At 32.7% G+C, this 20,157-nt stretch overlaps 1 protein-coding gene across 3 annotated transcripts in view; it reads left to right on the top strand.

Moving 5' to 3' along the window:
* The window catches only part of LOC126891626 (E3 ubiquitin-protein ligase mind-bomb), a 339,864-nt gene that overhangs the window by 17,801 nt on the left and 301,906 nt on the right, over positions 1-20,157 (top strand). For all 3 annotated transcript variants that reach the window (XM_050660847.1, XM_050660846.1, XM_050660845.1), the window contains exon 7: positions 3,060-3,373. In XM_050660847.1, coding sequence (XP_050516804.1) covers positions 3,060-3,373 — 314 coding nt within the window. The remainder of the gene's footprint in view (positions 1-3,059; positions 3,374-20,157) is intronic.

Here is a 20,157-nt window from a genome sequence, read left to right as displayed (position 1 = left end):
ATTTTATAATAGTCCTCAAACATTCTTGTATGCTCTATAGAGCTTCAGAGATACTCAAAACGTTAAAAATGGTCCTCGAATCATCCATACTTTTTTCAAACTTGGATTCCAAACACTTCCAAAACAGTGTAGGCTGCATTGGAAGTATCCATGATTTATAAAACTTTTTATAATAGTCTCAGTCTCTTTCTATGCTCTATGCTCTCAAAATAATAAAATTCAAAAATTTCATAATTCTTTCATACCTTTCAGAATAGACCCTAAAACCTCTTGGAACACTTCAGATCAGCAATGAAACCGTACAAGCTCATCTAAAATTTTGCAAGGGCCTCTAAAACAAGCTAGGCTACACTGGACGTATTCATGACTTATAAAACGTTTCATAATAGTCCCTAAAACTCCTTGAAACTTTTCAGGCCAGCAGTGAAAGATTACAGGCTCATCTAAAGTCCTGTAAAGACCTCTAAAACAGTCTAGACTGCACTGGAAGTATCCATGATTTATAAAACTTTTTATAAGAGTCCGAAAACAATCTTGTATGCCCTATATGCTTCAAAGACACTCAAAAAGTTCAAAATGGTCCTGCAATCATCCATAATTCTATCAAACTTTCCAGAATAATCTCTCAAACCCCTTGGAACACTTCAGATCAGTATTGAAACCTTACAGGCTCATCTAAAATCTTGCAAGAGTCTCTAAAACAAGCTAGGCTGCACTGGACTTATTCATGACTTATAAAACGTTTTATAATAGTCCACAAACATTCTAGCATGTTCTTAAGTGCTCCAGAGACATTTGAAAAAATCAAAATTGTCCTGGAATCATCCATAATTCTATGAAACCTTTCAGAATAGTCCGTAAAACCCTTTGAAACACTTAATGTTAGCATTGAAACCTTACAGGCTCATCTCAAGTCCTGCAAGGAGTTCTAAAACAGTCTAGGCTGCGCTGGAAGTATCTATAACCGATAAACCACTTTATAATAGTCCCCAAATATTCTTGTAGGCTCTATACTGCTTCAGAAATACTCAAAACGTTCAAAATGGTCATGAAACCATCCATAATTCTTTCAAACCTTTCGGAATAGTTCCGAAACTCTTCAGGTCAGCATTGAAACATTACAGGCTGATCTAAAGTTCTGCAAGGACCTTTAAAACTATTTATGCTGCACTTGAACCATACATGACTTTTAAAACATTTTACAATAGTCCCTAAACATTTAAAAATGTAGGCCAATATTTTATAGGTCAAGTTTAGGAGGGCAATTCCTCTGTCGTTATCACAAATTGTTTGATTTTCTTTCTTGTGATTTGATTCTTTGATTTCCTACTTTTCATTCTTCTGGTAGTTTTACCCCCTTCCAAATTAATTCTACTCTATAAAACCCACTTGTCACTTATACAACAAAAGCATGTCGGATCCAGATGGATGACCACAGCCCTGGATAGAAATCAGTGGAAAAGGAAAGGGGAGGCCTATGTCCAAAGAGAGATAGATTAAGGCTCGCAGATAGATAGACTTCTACAACAGGTCATATTTTTTGCACCATGCTTTAAAAGCTTAGAAAGAAAGCAAATCTCGAGCTTTGCTTTCTTTTAATTTTTATATTGCTTTGATGAATTCTTTCTCTGTTGGGATGTTATCTTTCTCTCTTTCGTTTTTCATGCCTTCGAGTTGGATTTCTGCTTCTTGCAACTTCAGTTTACTTCTTATATTTATTATCTCCTCAAAATTTTCTGCTCATGTTTCTAGTATCTGCTCCTCATAACCAATGATCTCTCCTTTTCTGTTTTAACTATTCATAATCTAAATCTGAATTTACTTCTTGTGGACATTTCGGTTGTTTTTTTCCGTCAATAAAGAAAAAAAAACAGCCGTCAATAAAGAAGTTCACCTGGTATATGTAGACTTACAAAAAGCATATGACAGTGTGAACCTCAGAAAACTATGGTCAACCCTACATCAAACCAACATTAAACATGGTCTTATCAAAGCAGTCCAAAGTCTGTATAATGGAATGACTGCCAAAAATTAAAACTGGATCAAGGATATTTGAGGGATTTAAGGTCACGAAAGGATTGAAGCAGGGTTGTTGTATTTCGCCTACCCTTTTTAAAATTAATCTGGAACAAGCACTCAAGCTGTGGAAAAGAAAATGTAATGGCATGGGAATCCCTCTCAATGACGACACAACACTATACACCTTATGTTTCGCTGATGACCAAATTCTGATTGCTCAGGATCATGACGACCTGAGTTACATGACGCGGAAGCTAATAGAAGAATATAACAAATGGGGTCTCGAAGTCAACATTAAGAAAACTGAATCCATGTGTATTGGAGGAACAAAGCAGTGCATTACATTAGACGATGGGGTAGAAATTAAACACTGCGATGAATACAAGTACCTGGGCATGAAAATAACTCAAGATGGAACACTCGATGCTCCTATAAAAGACAGAAACATACAAGGTAGAAAAGCTATATCCATGATGAACGGCATTCTGTGGGACCAGACAATATCTAAAGCGAACAAACAGCTCATATACAATAGCATACTTAAAAGTATAATCACATATGGCAGTGAAGTTTGGCCACTGAAACAAAGAACGGAGAAAATGCTACTAGTAACAGAAATGGACTTTTGGAGAAGAGCAGCAGGCAAATCAAGAAGAGATCGGATACCAGATGAGAGAATACGAGAAATGATGGGAGTCACACATACAATAATTGATGACATAAAAACAAAACAACTAGTATGGAACGGCCATGTACAGAGAAGGCCGAGAAAGAGCTGGAGGGAGGGAGTTGAAAAAGAACTAGAGGAAAGAGAAATCCCTCCAGGTCTATGGTTAAACAGAGAATGACGGTTAGGAGTCAAAAGGCGTCGAAGAATGCTGTAAACCGATAGTAGTAGTAGTGGACTTTTCGGTTACAACTGCGCAAACATTATTGAAGACTATCCGGTAATGGCTCACTGATGTTAAGATTTTTAATAGATAATAGATATTAATAATAGATTAGATTGATGCGAACTCCATTTTATGTTTTGCTTTCAGGTCCTGACGTAAACGGAGTTTTTGCCGGTCACACAGCTCTCCAAGCCGCCAGCCAAAACGGTCATCTCGAAGTCATCTCGGTGCTTCTTCGTCACCACGCTGATGTCGAGATCGAAGACAAAGATGGCGACCGAGCTGTCCATCACGCAGCTTTCGGAGATGAGCCTGCAGTGGTCCAGCTGCTGGCCCACGCCGGAGCTGATCTCAACGCTAGGAATAAACGAAGACAGACTGCGCTGCATATCGGTGTGAACAAGGGGCATATAGGCGTCGTCAAGATGTTGCTGGATCTGCAGTGTCATCCTAGTTTACAGGTAAGTCTTTTTTATCATACACAACGTTTTCTAGCCTATTTTTGGTTGAACACTAATGTATTGGCCGTGTATTATACAGTGATCAGCGCGCTAATAACCGGCAAAATAACGCAAAAGATGGAAAACATATTAAGTTGTGAGATAAAAAGAGATGAACCTAGTGGAGGTGTTAAATTTAGCGATAGTAATCTATAAATTGACATTATATTGATTGTTTCCCACCTTTAGACGTATCGGACGAGTTTGGCAACTACCACTGTCACAATGACAGTTTTGGTTGAGATACTCCTCTGATACGTCTAAAGGTGGGAAACAATCAATATAATGTCAATTTATATGGTACTATCGCTAAATTTAACAACTCTACTAGTTGTATTTCTTTTTACCTCACAATTTAATATGTTTTCCATTTTTTACATTATTTTGCCGGTTATTAGCGCGCTCATCACTGTATGTATAAATCCCACTTATGGCGCTCATGTATATGTACCACATCATATTTTATTTAGTTTTCACAGCTAAAACATTCGATTCATTGTCTAATATGTAGACAAATAAAGGTTCATTTTGGGCGCACACATGTTTTTTGTACCAAGTATCTCAAACACTAATATTGGTGCCAATTTTAGTATGACTTATTCGAAATAATATCTGCTTTTAATTTGTATTACAGGCATTTTTTCTTCAGTATGGAATGATACTATATTTAATAATGCAGGTAATATTCTACGTATTTCTATGATAGTTTTTTTTATAAGAACTGTATTTTAACTAATTAAAGAAACATTTTTATGTTCCCTGAAGATGCAATACTTTTTGAACATTTGGCAACGGTGCACTATGACATGGTCTCTAATAGCAAATTATACATCAAAATTCTAATGTCTGCGTTTTCCGCTCTGAGCTCGTAGGTAGAGGGGATAATTAAAAATTCGCGAGCGCCAGTAGTGACAAGTCAGTGAACTTTAACTGGAAATTTGACGTTCTGCATTAAGAGTTGCATATAATTTTTACTAAATGTCTCATTTAAAAGACCGAAAATTCCTTAGAATAAACAAAAAGTTTCTTTTGATCGAGATATTTAAAATTAAAAATCACACTAAATTTTCTCTTTTTTTCACCCCTGTAACTGATTAAAATAAACAGAAATTTTCAGGGACTTTTGACCCTCGATAATAATGTAGTCTTTCATTCTGCGTTTAAATTTTTCAAATATACTTCTTGGTTCTCTCAGAATTCGAAAAAAAGTAATGCATTTAAAAAGAGTTGGTGCGAAATTTTACGTTTACGCTCTTAATTAGTTATTTAAGTGCAATAAATGCATAATTTAATATTTAAGAAGTATTATACTATAATTATATTAAATTATTATACTCTTTTGCAGAATAAATTTTTTCTAATATTATCTGTCAACATAAACTTCAAAACGATAAGCAAAATCTTAAAAATAATCACAATGAATAATAAATTCTGTACTTACTGATTTATGTTAACTATCGATTACAATCCAATCACTTCTTTACGTTGTAAATATTACACGATAAGAATTAAATAATAAGTTTGAAACAATTATTATTTGCTTTTCTCCTTTCCTTTTTAAATTTCCGGCCGAAACAGTACGTCATTCGCTAGATGGCGATACCAGCGAAACTCACAGAGAATATGCAACACTTTTCTCTTTCCAGCGAAATTTCCAACGAAAGGTGTACTAGTAATCCGCTATAGTAGGTGGCGATACCAGCGAAGCTCAGGGCGTATAACTAGAGTGAAAATTATCGGATTATGGATCTCTATATTTCACAGCAGACTGACTATTTCGGAACTGTTCTCAATTATTTTAAGGCGTTCTGAAATAAGCTTGATGAACTGAATCATGTTTCCTGAACATCCCGAAATGTTCCAGTGAGATCTTGAAGACTTTGGAATATCAAGGAATGTTAGTGCTCTGGAACGTTTCAGTGTAGTCTTTCAGTATTCTTGAACATTGTTTGTTTCCTCGCAATTCTGTAATTTTGTTTCTAAACCTTTTTAATAGCGTATTCTACTAAGCAATGAATCATAATTTTAATATCTTTATTAGAATAAAGTTAGAGCGAAAATGTCGTTTATGTCATTTTGATTTTTGGTTAAGGGATTTCTGTAAGGCTCCAGTACTCTTTCCTAGAAGGCTGTAGTGAATTTCAAATACTTCAGGGCATTCAAATATCGGGAATGAATGAAGCAATATTTCTCGCTGAGTGATATCTTGCCGGTAAAAATTTCCCCACTGAATAAGATACTCAACGCTGATCGAACCATTTAATTCAGCCAATAAGAAAAAAGTTAACAGATGCAATGCGGACTGCGATTAATAGACGACGGCTAAGTGTTTTTCACTTCGAAGGTTTTAAGATGTTTACAAAAGAAAACTTATATACAGAATGTAAATTTAAATACGTGAAGTAAAATTTGTAGGATTTTTGAATCGTTACAATACACGTTACAACACACCTTAAAATTCCAAGCATACAATATTTCAGTTCGAGATTCATTTATTGTGGCTACAATAATCCTTTCGGGCGATAAAAGTACGCGCTGCATCCAAAAACGGTAAAACTGTTCATACACATCCACATATTATATTGCACGCCAGAAGACAAAACGTTCATAAAAGTATAAGAGATTCTGTGCCGAAGATATATCTGTGGTAAAATTTAATTTCACGAAAGATATTGCATAGTTTCGCGATTTCTAGCTATTCGTTTCTTTGCGGATGTGTATGCAAGTATGTGATTCCGAAATATTTTATTAGACTCCGACACAGAGAAACAACGTCGCCTAAGAACAATAAGAGAACGTTATTAGTAGACGACAAAATGGTAGACAACTTTTAGCAAGAAAAGCTTAGAAATATGAAACAGATTTATTTGTAGCATTTTTGGTTATATATATTGTGTGTACTAAGAAACAAAAGCAGTTATGGGAAAATGAATGGACCAGAATTTTGATTATTCGTTCGCGATTTTTTAAATATACAAAAATTCTTTTGTGCTGAGTAAAAGGTTGCCGAAGGTAGGCACTTTTAAGTGCTAGTAGTTTTTCTTCTTGTTTATATCAACATGTCTATTCTTATTTTACTTACAGCAGCTCTAAATAGTTGGTTAGAGCTCAGACTAAACCATTCCCTTAGATTTCGTAACCAGGTTCGTCTTCGTCCTTCATCTCTTTTACCTTTTATTTTGCCTCATGTAATCATACGCAGCAGACTATGAAGATGACCTCTTATTATATGAGCGAAATAAGACCAAACTAAGACTTCTCCATCAACTCTCCACTAGATGGTAAACCTACAGTTATATGGAGATGAAGAAAAAGTGGAAAACTGGGCTAATAGTAACGGAATTTTCATCCATGACTTGAAGCATCCATCATCTTTTAATAGAGGAAGATGGAAAACAGGATACAATCCAGACTTACTCGTAATCTTTCCTAGTAATGATATTAGTAACTCATGCGTCAAAATGGTCCTTAACCTAATCCCAAATTCTCAACACAGACTCCTTATAGCCCAGTAAATGGCCGTTTTGGAGTGTAATTTCCAGGGCAACTCCGAATTGCATGATTTGGATTTAGGTTCTACTTACCCTCCACTTCAAAGTTGAATTTGTGCCGTTGGTTGCTTTTACTTGGGGGGTGACATTTACCCCTTCTCGGGGGGTGAAAAACTCGTGTTTAAAATAAGGCCGGAAATGGATAAATTGACTTATTTTAAGCACCTTTTGTTCTATAAAGTTTTTTACGTTAGTTAATACTTTTCGAGTTATTCGCGATTTAAAATGTTGATTTTTCGATAAAAAAACTACGTTTTCAGACCGTTTTTCCCAAATAACTCAAAAAGTAAATATTTTATCGAAAAAAATAATTTTAGCAAAAGTTTAGCCTATAAAAAAAGGAAAAAAAATGGTGTACCAGTAAAGTCTACAAATTGAGTAGAAGCAAAGTTGTAGCTCATGAAAAATACGCTCTTATTCGTCTAATTCCAAATCGAATAATTCAATGCGAAATCACCGAAGAAAGAAGCGTTTTTCGGGAAAACCTTATTAATATTTTTAAGTATCGAAAAAAATCTTATTATTTGTTTTTTACAAAAGTTTACAGCGTCAAAAATAAACGAGTTACACTGAAAAAAAAGTTGGCCCCTTTTTTTTTGGTAAAAAAATCGTGAAAACCTCCCTCTATTTAGCACCCTAAATGAAATTAGTCGTTTGGCTTTACCATCTATTTTAATTGTATATGTATTGTTTATATGATGTGTAAGTTTGATTGCTTATTTTTGAAAACATTTGGTTTTATAGTAAAAAAGAAAATTTCTAAAAATTTTTGAAAAATTTCATTATTTCAAAATAACTTAAAAAGTATTAGTGATAAGAAAAATCTTAAAGAGTAAAAAAATGTAGGTTTTGCTATTATAAATATGCTGGTTTCATTTTGTTTCTCCGTAAGAAAAAAATTGGTTAAGATATGGCTGTTCAAAATTTGCATACACTCGTGATTAGTGACCCATTCAAGCTTTGTCAATTATAACCCTTTCAAAAATAAACACTTTAAACCGGTGAGACTGACAGATCATATAAAAAATATATAGGTAAGTAAATTGTTTGTAAAGCGGTAGCGATTAATTTCATTTGGGGAGCTAAACACGGCGATATTTTCATGATTTTTTTACAAAAAAAAGAGGGCCAACTTTATTTTGAGCGTAACTCGCTTATTTTTAATGCTAAAACTTTTGTTAACAATTAAAACCCCTGAAAGAGTTGCCCCTGAAAATTACACGGTATCGCCGAATTTCCCGTTCATTTACTGGGCTATTATGATTCAAATTTAAGCAGCTGTTGAACCAAAAACCATCCCCAAAGCCAACTGACAGAAATTTTCAGAGAAACTAGACCAATACTTAACATCCATGGAACCAGACCCTACAAACTACAATTCATTTGTGAAGGTACTCAACTAACTTCAAAAATGGCCATCCAGGGGTGGGGGCGTAAAACCAACTATATCCCTGGAATGACAATGAAAAGGCCTTTTCAATGTCTTGGATGTCATAAGATTACAAAAAAGAATGTGTGTGTTCTTTGTACGCACGTAAGAAGTTATACTTCTATTATTATGATTTCAACGAAATTAATATACTTAACAGGTTATTTGTATTTTATTTAAATATTAAACTAACTTTCTTTACCTACCACTTTTAAAATTTTTTTATTAAAACGATACCAAAAATATAAAAAAAAGAATATGAATCGTCCGGGATTTGAACCCGGCACCTCTTGATCTCCGGTCACACGCTCTACCACTGAGCTATATTCCTTTTGCTTTGACAGGTTCCAAGGTTTATCATACATACTGACAAATTTAATAAACCAAGTGAAGTATACAAAAATACTTTAAATATACTTACTATTATTATAAAATATCTTATTCCCTAGGAAGACAAATACAAAGACATAAAAATTATAATAAATAATACATTTACTAAGAACACTAATATATCCTTTTATATGATATAATATGACTTATTTGCGCTGACAGCGCTGATACATACATATCTTGAAAGATTAGCAACGCAATACATACTGTCTGTGTGCGCATGCGCCCGGCATTATAAAATTTCACTCTCGATCGTAAAGAAGTATAACTTCAAAAAGTGTATCCTACAATTTTTAAACGGAGTGTAGTAACTACAATACTTTACTAGTATTACAGGATCTTTAGGATACTCCTGTTACAGAATCTTACATATAAATCGGTAGATTCCATCAAATGATTTGCTTATTTTTTATCGTTTAGATAAATAAAAGAATCCAAAAAGATTAACATTTAGCAACGGAATCCAACCGAGAAGAATTAAACGCGATGTTTATGCTCTCAGAGTCTTATCTGGAGGCGCTTTTTGTATCTAATTTTATTTTTACCACCATAAAATGCAATTTTAATGCGGCTATCTCATTCATAACGCCAGAATATTAAAAACGGCCTCATAACACTAAATTCAAGACTAATTAGCCATTTCTGCGGCAACGTTTGATATATTTAATCTTGTTTTCTTCTTCTCATTTTAATGGCGTTCCAGATGCTAAGCTCTTTAGGGAAAATTTCAATAAGAAAAATTTCGTTTTTTGGTTGACGACGTCTGTAGAAATTATTTTTGTAGATATTTTACATTACATACATCAAAAATGAGAGTCTTTGATTATCTTTGGACCTTTTCCCTTTAATTCTTCTTCTTCTTTCTTGGCTCTACTCTAAGTCAGTCTTGACCGCGTTTACTATTTTCCCCATTCTTGCCTGTCCTGTGCAATAATTTCCCATTATTGTACTCATATCTATTATGTAGATCACTCGTTGCTACATCGTTCTATCTTTTTCTTGGACGACCAATGCCCAAGAGGCATTGGTCAATCACATCAATCTCAAGCTCCACCTTAACTCAAAGACTCTGACCCTCATCATACGAAAGCTTTTCTTCATTATATCAAAGGCGTCACTGACAAAATCGAAAAAATCCTCAAATCAAGAGAAATAAAGACAATATTGTCCCCAACAAAAATTTTCATTAAAGACAACATCCTAAATGAATCACACGGAGCTTGTAAAATTACTTGTGCCGACTGCCGCCGACCTAACATAGGCCAAACCAAGCGTCGAATCCAAAATAGGATTTATAAACATTCCATTTCTGTTAGCGATTGACCTGTATATCTAGTGTTCCCTTTCTATAAAGGATTTCATTTCCTCTTTCAGTTTATTACATTTTTTGGTATTAACGGGCAGACCTTGTAGTGTTTAGTTACTAGTTATAGAATTGATATTAGATTAAACAAATATAAATAAATAATTTGATCGCATTTCTCTAGATTATCCGATGACCGCTCGAAAAATATCCGATTTGTCACGAAAAGGTACGCTAGGTCAAAAATTATTCTGTTATTAAAATCAATGTTGCCAATGTTATTCTTTTAGTCCCCTTAACAACCATCAAATAACAAAATCCGTTGTTCGTACGCCAATCAGTTGATTGTAATCAATTATCATTATGATAATTAACATAATTGATTGATTAATTAATTATTAATTATCAATAAACGTAACAATTAGGGAGCGTTAAAGTATTATGTAACGCGATTTTTGACCCCTCCCCCCCAACCTGCGTTACGTAATACTTAAACGCTCCCTTATTAACATAATTGATTAATTAATCAATTAATCTCATAATTGTAATCAATTATGTTTTCAGCAACCCAATCAAAGTTGACATTGACAGTAATTAAATATTTGATAATGATCAGTTGATTCCATTTTTGATTAGCATTCGAACAACCGGCCCTTTAATCTACTGGATTCTCTATTTCACGGTTTAAAAATTTTCGTTTTTAGATGAAAATCGCGTATCCTAGCTAATTATTACCTAATTCATGTATGTAAATACTATTTACTTACTATTATTATATTATTCGTATTTTGTATTATCGTAAGTGTTAAATTCTAAATAAATAAATAAATCTAAATATTTCATTATTTGGATCGTTATATTAATTTAATATAATTATTTAAGTAAAAAAAAACTTAAATATTATTTTATTAAAACGTAATAACTACCTAAAACTAGGTACTGGAAAAATAAATAATAAATAAATCAATACAAAATAAACTACAGCTACATTAATAGCATAGGCGCAAAATTTCTGGTCAATGCTTTTAAAATGCATTATTTTTATCGAGTCCTGAGTTACTTAAGCACTGCACTACATAAAATGAAAATGCAGTAAAACCTCTGTTAACCGAAACCTTTTTAACCGAAACGGCTGACAGTTTCAATAATTTCATCAATAAAAGTAAATTTTTATCCTAAAACGGAAACAATTTGATGTTAATTTGTCAACATTGCTTTCATACAACTAAAGATTGCAATTAATATTAAACATATTACGAACTCACCTCATAGTATTGTTAATACCAACTTTGACCAAGAATACTATGTAATTTTATACAAGAAGAATACAAAAAATTTTTAACCGAAATTTTTATTATCCGAAGCAGCCTTCCCCCAATTATTTCGGTTAACGGAGGTTTTACCGTTAAACTTAATTGTGCGTGAATTAGCTTTCATAAGTTTAATGACTAAAAACTCATCGGACGGCAATAAACTCATACTCATCGAACTAATACTCATCAAAACAATATTATCGGACGGCAGGCGGTTTTTGAAATTTGAATTGTATTAGTATGCCTTAAGTGGATGCACTTGTGCATTTAAATTCTAAACAAAATAATCGGCACATGTCCCTTTTGTCAAAAGATGAAAAGTATCGGATGTCACTAACATTCATCCAGTATAGACTATTTATAAAAATTTGGGCTGAACCAAACAAAATTAATGTGTTGTTGGTGTTGGGAATATATGGATGAGAAAGTTTTAGTCGATGGTAGATGGTAGATACACTGAAAAATATCCGCAAATATCCGATTTATTTAAAGATACGAATAAGATACGACAACTCTCAAAAAGGTACGCAAATCGGATAATTATCCGCCGATTGGCAACACTGGCCAAAGGTGAATATAAAATTCTTAATTTTATGTCGAAAAGCGCGCAATAGCTACCTCTTAAAACCAACCAAATTTCATTTGTCTATTTCAACCGGTTTTACAACAATAAATAAATCGTCAGTGTGTAAGAAAAATTTCAACACCCTGTATATCTCATAAGTTTATAAGTTTATAAAGCAAACTGCCATTTCTTTTTTATGTACAATTACCCTTTAAAGTTTGTCGCACATCCTGTATTGATGAAAATCATGGCTAGTTGTTAAAGTACCTAACTTTTTTATTATCCAACATAAGTGATGAAAGTCAGAAAGTGACTAAATCAAATTTAAAGCCCCCCTTCATGATCCTGAAGAAATTTGTGTCATTAATTTATTACTAAGCTGTTATTTTTATTTATCAATAATGAGCGGTAAGATCGTATTGACGCGGCTGTAAATGTGAGTGCGAGTGAGATGCGCCATTGGACTGCCTGAATGGCATCTCTTTCGCACTCATCATGGACGGCCGCCTAATATGTGCAAGGCGCTCATTATTTTTACTTAAAAATAACAGCTTAGTAATCAAATAATGACAAAAATTTCTTCAGGATCTTGTAGGGGGGCCTTAAATTTTGATTTAGTCACTTTCTGACTTTCATAGTAATAACTTTTAACCGAGTTATTAAGCCTTGAAAATCGCCATTTTCCGTTTTTTTTTCAATTTTAAAATACTTTTACCTCGAAAACTATCAACTTTAGAGAAAAATTATAAGAAACCTTTTTTTTCCAGAATTGTCCAAAAAACCTAAAAAATTTCCGGGCCAAAATATTGATTTTTGCAATTTGATTAAAAAAAATTGTTAAAAATTCGGACCACTTTTCGCGTGGGCGACTTCTTCACGAATGTGATTATGCAAAAAAATCTCATGGTAATATTTTCTCCAAAGAACCCGCCGTTTTCGCCTTGTCTAAGTGGTATTGTTAAAGAATAAGGCTATAACATATTAAAACAAGCTGAAAATGCGAGCATTATCATAACGAAAACTTTGTTTATTTACGTATTTTAATTCATAATATGGAAAATTGCTATTATGAAAAGTTGTTTAGAATTAAAAATTATGTTTTAATGTGCAATTATATCATTCTAATTTAAATGTTGTGAACTATAAAGGTACCTTACTCTTGATCGAAATTAATATTTTTTATACACCTCGTATAATAAAATTTGATATATGATGGTTGCATCATAAATCTTAGACCATGAAGAGCTTTTTATGAAGAATAACTTTTCTTCGTCAAATTAAAAATAAAAGAGTTATAAATGAAAATGTTGTTGGTATCCATAATTTGAGAAAAATCTTCAAATATTTTTTTCCATTAGAAGGATGTAATTGCACATATCAGACCATAATCTTTTATTCCAAACAACATTTCATATAGTCGGATCGCTAAACTCAGACACAACTGGCTAGTGATTTTAGTCAGTAATTTTTCCAATTTGGCAAAAAAAAAACTAAATAGTTAACAATAATTACTAAATAATTAGTAATCTTGCCAATTTTGGCAAAATTAGCAAAAAACAAAAAAATTACCTTCTAAAATCACTAGCCAGTTGTGTCTGAGTTTAGCGAGCCCACTATACCTAATAACAATTTTCATTTCATAACAAATGGAACAGTCCATTTATCATTAGGTACTCTCATTAAAGGGGAGGCCGTATACTCGTATAAACCTTTTTAAAATTGTTAATAAATTATTGTTTTCAAAATAGACTCAAATTGTATTTTTGAACATCGTATATATTTTATATAATAATTAAATTCACTATCAAATTTCATTGATATTTTATTAATACTTTATTTAAAATTTAGTTTGACATTCACGAAGTGTTAAACTCAAATAATGTAAATAACCTATGCTTTGCTTAACAAATTCAGATTAAAAAACTAGCCTACTAGTCCTGTCGCCAGGGGGGGGGGGGGTACAACGGCCTCCTTAATTCAGATGGACTTACCCAAGTTTTTTTTATGTATTTTGACCCGTAGAACACGAATTTTTTGGGTAACAGTTGATCCGGATGTCGATAAGATTGTTATAAACAAAGAACTTGAGGAATTACATAGCAGCGATTTTTCGCAAAACAAAATATTTTTTTGTATTTTTTGGGTGATTCTCAGAAAAAAATAGTCTTACAAGTTTTTTCGTAGGACGCGTAGTTTTCGAGATAAACGCGGTTAAACTTTCAAAAAATCGAAAAAGTGCAATTTTTGAACCGGAATAACTTTTGATTGAAAAATAAAATAGCAATTCTGCTTACTGCATTTGAAAATTCAAGTAAAATTCTATCGGTTTTGATTGTTTCCATTGCTAAAAAATAAGTTTTTATTTGTTAAATAAAGGTATAAACACATAGTGTTTCCCGGGCCCAATGCATGCGTTTTAATGGACGTAATGTACGTAGAAATTCTGTATGCGCGCCTACTCGTTCGATTTCAAATTAGAAATGCATTGAAAACATCATTCAATCACTATGTGTTGATACCTTTGTTTAACAATAAAAAAAATTAATTTCTAGCAATGAAAATAATCAAAACCGATAGAATTTTACTTGAACTTTCAAATGCGGTAAGCAGAATTGCTATTTTATTTTTCAATCAAAAGTTATTCGGGTTCAAAAATTGCAATTTTTCGATTTTTTGAAAGTTCAACCCCGTTTATGCCGAAAACTATGCATCCTACCAAAAAACTTATAAAATAATTTTTTGCTTAGAATGACCCAAAAAATACAAAAACATATTTTGTTTTGCGAAAAATCGCTGTTATGTGATTCCTCAAGTTCTTGGTTTATAACAATCTTATCGACATCCGGATCGACTGTTACCCAAAAAATTCGTGTTCTACGGGTCAAAATACATAAAGAAAACTTGGGTAAGTCCATCTGAATTAAGGAGGCCGTTGTACCCCTACTGGCGACAGGACTATACTTACTAGCAACGATTTCAGATGACGTTTAGTGTGTCGGCAGAAAATAAAAGGATTGTGACGTCACATTTTAGACTTTGAGGTCGATTATCTCGAAGACAAAACTACATAAAAATCCATCGATAAATCTGCTCTAAGTATTGCAGGAGCGGCAACGCAATAACACATACACCTTTGCGAATTTATAAACGAAAAGTTTTCGTTGAAAATCACTTAAATCGGACGACAGGTTTAAGAAATTCGAGACATCAAAAATTACCCATATTTAATGTGGTTTAACTTTTTAGAAAGTGTATATATCCAAACCAAAAATCTGGAATAGGCGATCAAAAAGATTTTAGATTGTCACTGTATGTTATTGACAATATTCATATGTAGGTAAGAAATTCAAGTTTTGTGTTTTTAAGTGTACCTGGACATAGAAATGTTTGAAGCCAAAATTTTTAATTATAAGAAAATACCCCGGAAAATGTCTTTGAAAGTTTAATAACCATTGTTTGGATTAAAAAATTCAGTCGAAGTAATAACGGGGAACATCTTTTTATTCTTATCTATTTCACTCTTCTTCTCGCCGGAGCAGAGCCAGAAATTAGCCAACAGAATTACGATGGCAGTGTTGAGAAATTTCAAATTACTTTTCGAAGTATTTTCCCCCTGAGTGTCTGTATATATACCTTGGTAGTCTTCATCGAAGTGCTGGAGGCCTTCGAATTTAGCGATTATCATGGCTTACTGAATATTAAAGTACTTAACATTTAAGAAACCCTCTATGAAATATCAACCGGCTGGGCTGGGCTGGGTAATAACCAGAGATGGGGTAGCGGAAAAACAACGGGGACGTAGCAGGGTGTACTTCGTTAATGCGATGATTAGACATTATTTACATTAATATATTTTGCTGAAAAAATGTAAAAAACTGCTGCACATATAAATTCTGGAGAGTGGAAGTGTATATAGGGTGATAGTTGAACACTAACGCCTAAATTGCCTACTGCATCAATAGCCCAGTCAAATAAAATTATTATACGTAATGTACAGGATGTTTCATTAATAATTGGAAATATTTTAACTGTATATTCCTGGGCTCAAAATATTAAGGTATAACCCAAATCACCTAGTCCAAAAATGCTTCCTAAGGGAGCTAGAGCTCTTTGAAGATGCCGTTTTGTAATTAGTTTTTATTAAATATTTCTAGAACGCTTCTATTTTAAAGATCTAAAACTGGTACATCTATTTATCTTCCAGAGATAAATCAATTCCATAAATTTCGAATTTTTAGTACAGGTCATAGGCGTCCCTTTTGTGTAGGACAACGGTTATTTTATCAAATAACTTTTTTGTCTTTGACTTTTAAGCATTTATGACATTGGATTATTAAATTGTGAAGTATTCTAGTACATACATACTAGAAGGTACTCTTATTTTAAGTCGGTAGCGTACACCGTTTTGTAGAAAAATCGATTTTAAAATTTTTCGTTTTTTGAATTTGAACAAAATTTTAAAATAAATTTCAAAAGAAACCGGTGTATTTTACCGACTTAAAGCAAGAGTAAGTTGTAGTACTAAATTACCTCATAATTTAATAATCTAGGATCCAAAATGCTTAAAAATTATAGACACAAAAAATAATGCGATAAAATAACCGTTGACCTACCCAAAACGGACGCATATGACCGGTACTAGAAATTTGGAAATAATGAAATCGATTTATCTCTGGGAGATAAATAAACATACCAGTTTTCGTTTTTATAAATAGTTTTTTTTTGGAAAAAATTTTTCAAATTAAAAAAACGCAAAATTTTCAAATCGATTTTTCTAGAAAACTTTGTATCGTACCGACTTAAAGCAAGAGTACCTTTTAATACTAAAATACCTCACAATTTAATAATCCAGTGTCAAACATACTAAAAAGTTATGTGATAAAATAACCGTTAGCCTGGAATGGAATGGAATCGATTTATCTCTGGAAGATAAATAGGTGTACTTACTAGTTTTCGTTTTTCTAAATAGAAGCGTTCTGGAGGTATTAAAAAAAAACTAATTACAACACGCCATCTTCAAAGAGCTCTAGCTCCCTTAGGACGCATTTTTGGATTAGGTGAGTTGGGTGAAACCCTACTATTTTGAGCCCAGGAATCTACACTTTAGCATATGTTTAACATATTTCAATTTATGAATCAAACACCCTGTATAATAATATAATGATATAATGAAGCGAAGGAGATACGTATAAGACTAGAAAAAACAAGAAGAAGTTACACTATCAGATTATATATTATGTCAGATTATATTGACATATTTTTGGTAAAAAAACAACTGCTCTTTTGCAAAAATTTGCCAGACAAACGAACATTTAATGATTGTAATTATGATGTGAGTATGACAGACACGAAACGAGCCGCAAAGCGGCGAGTTTTTTTATAGAATACGAGCTTCATAATGATAATTAAATGCAAGTTGTATACATGATTTTTTCCGTGATCTTTGTCTTTTTTTTTCATTTATTTTTAGTTCTCTAAGTTTCTCTATATATTTAAACTCTTAGTTCTGTACTGTTATGATCTACTTTCTATTACTTTTATTTTAATTGAGTATTTATTTAATTAATTATTGAATTGACGCAAATCATACATAAACAATAAAAAATCTCAGGGTGCCTTTTTGTCATAAAAATTAACTAAAATTATCTTAGGTTATACTTATCCTTTCTCGTGGCTTCAGTATCTCTTAGTTGATCCTTATCGGGATAAAATAGGAAAAGGAAATAAATAGAAAAATCATAAATAAGCACATACACATACCTTTATTATCAAAAGCAATGCTCTGAAAATCTATCAATTAAATCCTGTGGGCATAATTGTCCAAATGAAACTTTTACCATATAATTAATCTAATTTAAACAAATATTTATCGCTTTGTTCCTGATACCATTTATAAAATAAGCCAAACAAACAAACTTAGGTATTTGCAAAACTACTTATACTTCCTATTCAATTATTGAAATGTTGGAATCTTAATTCATATGCTTTTACGCAAATATTTTAACTTCTGATTATAAAGAACATCTATCACATAAGTTATTGACTGACCTTTTTGATTCACACACAATGATGTCTCCTCTTGACCCAAACAGCTCTTCCTTGTTTATTATGTTAGGCTACCAATCAAAGCCCTCTCCGTTCTCAGCATCAATCCAGCAGCATACCAGCAACTATTTCTCCAAAACACAAGCCAGGCCGCTTTTGACCAGTACTCGTTCAATAAACTCCAAAACTCTCGCCTTTCTTTTTCTCAATAATAATCTCCTGAGACCCAAGTATCTTTTTTACTTGGTGTCACAAATAATTTTAATACTATAATTCTTGTAACTTACTCTCTTGGACTTTACAGAATCAAAGAGGTTTTTTCTTCTCGATTTGATTTGTCTCTCGTTCCACTTTTCAGCTACTCTCCACTATCAAACAACCACTAGTACTTGCTTCTGAACTATACGCGAAAAACTTTCGACTGCCCTTCTCGGATGCCGGCCACCATAATGATCTTTCTTTTCCAAACTGTCTCAACATTCCAACTTCCCTTTCCCCATTCCAAATTGCCAAACCAATCAGAAACATTTCTCTTTTCACATTCCTCTTTTTCATTCGAAAAACCCAGGCATTCTTTCAAACAATAATTCTACTCATCCTAATCACTTTCCGGAAATTATACAAATATTCTTGTGCTTAAAACAAACAGACTTAAAATTCCAAATCTCTCTACCTTTATTTTTCTAAAAACTACTAATTACAGCTACCTCTGGATTTTACCTTCCCGTAACAAACAATCTTTTTAAATTATAATCCGAAATAAATTGTCATTTCACTTCACTGTATTTACAAATCTCTTTAAGTCTTCAGGGAAAAAATCATTAAGGAGAAACCCACTGCGTAAAAGCTACCTTCTACTAAATAGTTACAAATCAATATACAGGATGTATCAAATTTATGTGCCCGCGTTATAATAAAAAAATTAAAATTTTTACTATATCTTTGATTGATAAAGTGATACATAATAGTACATATAGAATTATGTATACCAGGGATTCGGACAAACACCTATTTGACTCGGTTAAATTTTTTGTTTAACTCAAAAAGCCAACGAGTTAAAAATAACAAGGCTTTAAACTGGTTGACAAAAGCCACCAATAACATAGAAAATGGGAACTAACAGACTGCAAGCGATATAATGTCAGTTCGGCTGAATTTTATCCAAATCCCTCTGTACTCTGTACGGTCGTGGAATGCGCTGAATGCTTGTATTGTATTGTTGTTTTTAGTCCAACGAATTTGCCACGTTTTAATGTTCTGGATTAATATTATTGAGTTCTGTGATAGAGAAAACTTTCAAAATTGGAAAAAACGATATGGCATAATGGATGGAAATTGTGTAGGAGACTTTTTTTTTCAGGGAATGTAGTTAGTGTAGGAAACAAAGGTTGAACCTTGCAAAATGGACACAAGTCCGGTTTTATTTTTTTTCTGGTATATCAAGGGGTGTTTATTATAAGACTAACTTTTTCTGAAAAAATTTCGCCCCGGAACCTCCCTTTTCACCCCTTTAAAGGGGGTAATTTGTGGTTTTTGCGGAACGTAGCCCTTCCTGTAACTTTTACAAAAAATTTCTTTTATAGAAATATGAAGAGGACTATATTTTCTACGATTTATTTCCAACACCATCTCTCTATCATCCACCGTTTAGCGGGGGTGGCGCCCTAAATTTGACAAGTTTTTAAAAAAGATGTTTTTAAAAAAAATATATTTTTCCCTAACTGTAACGGAAATTAAGAAGAAATCCTGCGGCAATTATTCACAAATAATTGACTGATTTTTGGTATAGGTTTTACTTAAGGATAATTGCCCTTTTTTTAATTACAGGGTGTTACATTTTAAAAAACCTCTTTTTATACCATCTGAACCGTTTATGCTAGAGTAAAAATACTTTCAGCGATTACCCATGTACTGGTGCTATTTACAAATTTGTATAATGCACCCCCATTTTTTCCCCGGAACCACCCCAAAAAAAAGAAGAATTAATAAATAAATTGATTTTCTTGGAATCCTTCACACACAATGCCCTTTATTAATATGCGTCATACATCATTTTGTGGACGTTATTATTACCCATGCATGGACACCAAAAGCAATTTCCTAGTGCAACCCCTTAAGCAAAAAAAAATAAATAAAATGGGGGGTTGAA

This window comes from Diabrotica virgifera, chromosome 9 (genome assembly GCF_917563875.1).
Source record: "Diabrotica virgifera virgifera chromosome 9, PGI_DIABVI_V3a".
NCBI classification, from domain to species: domain Eukaryota; kingdom Metazoa; phylum Arthropoda; class Insecta; order Coleoptera; family Chrysomelidae; genus Diabrotica; species Diabrotica virgifera.
Note: the sequence above shows the minus strand (reverse complement) of the source record. Positions and strands in the feature narration are given on the sequence as shown.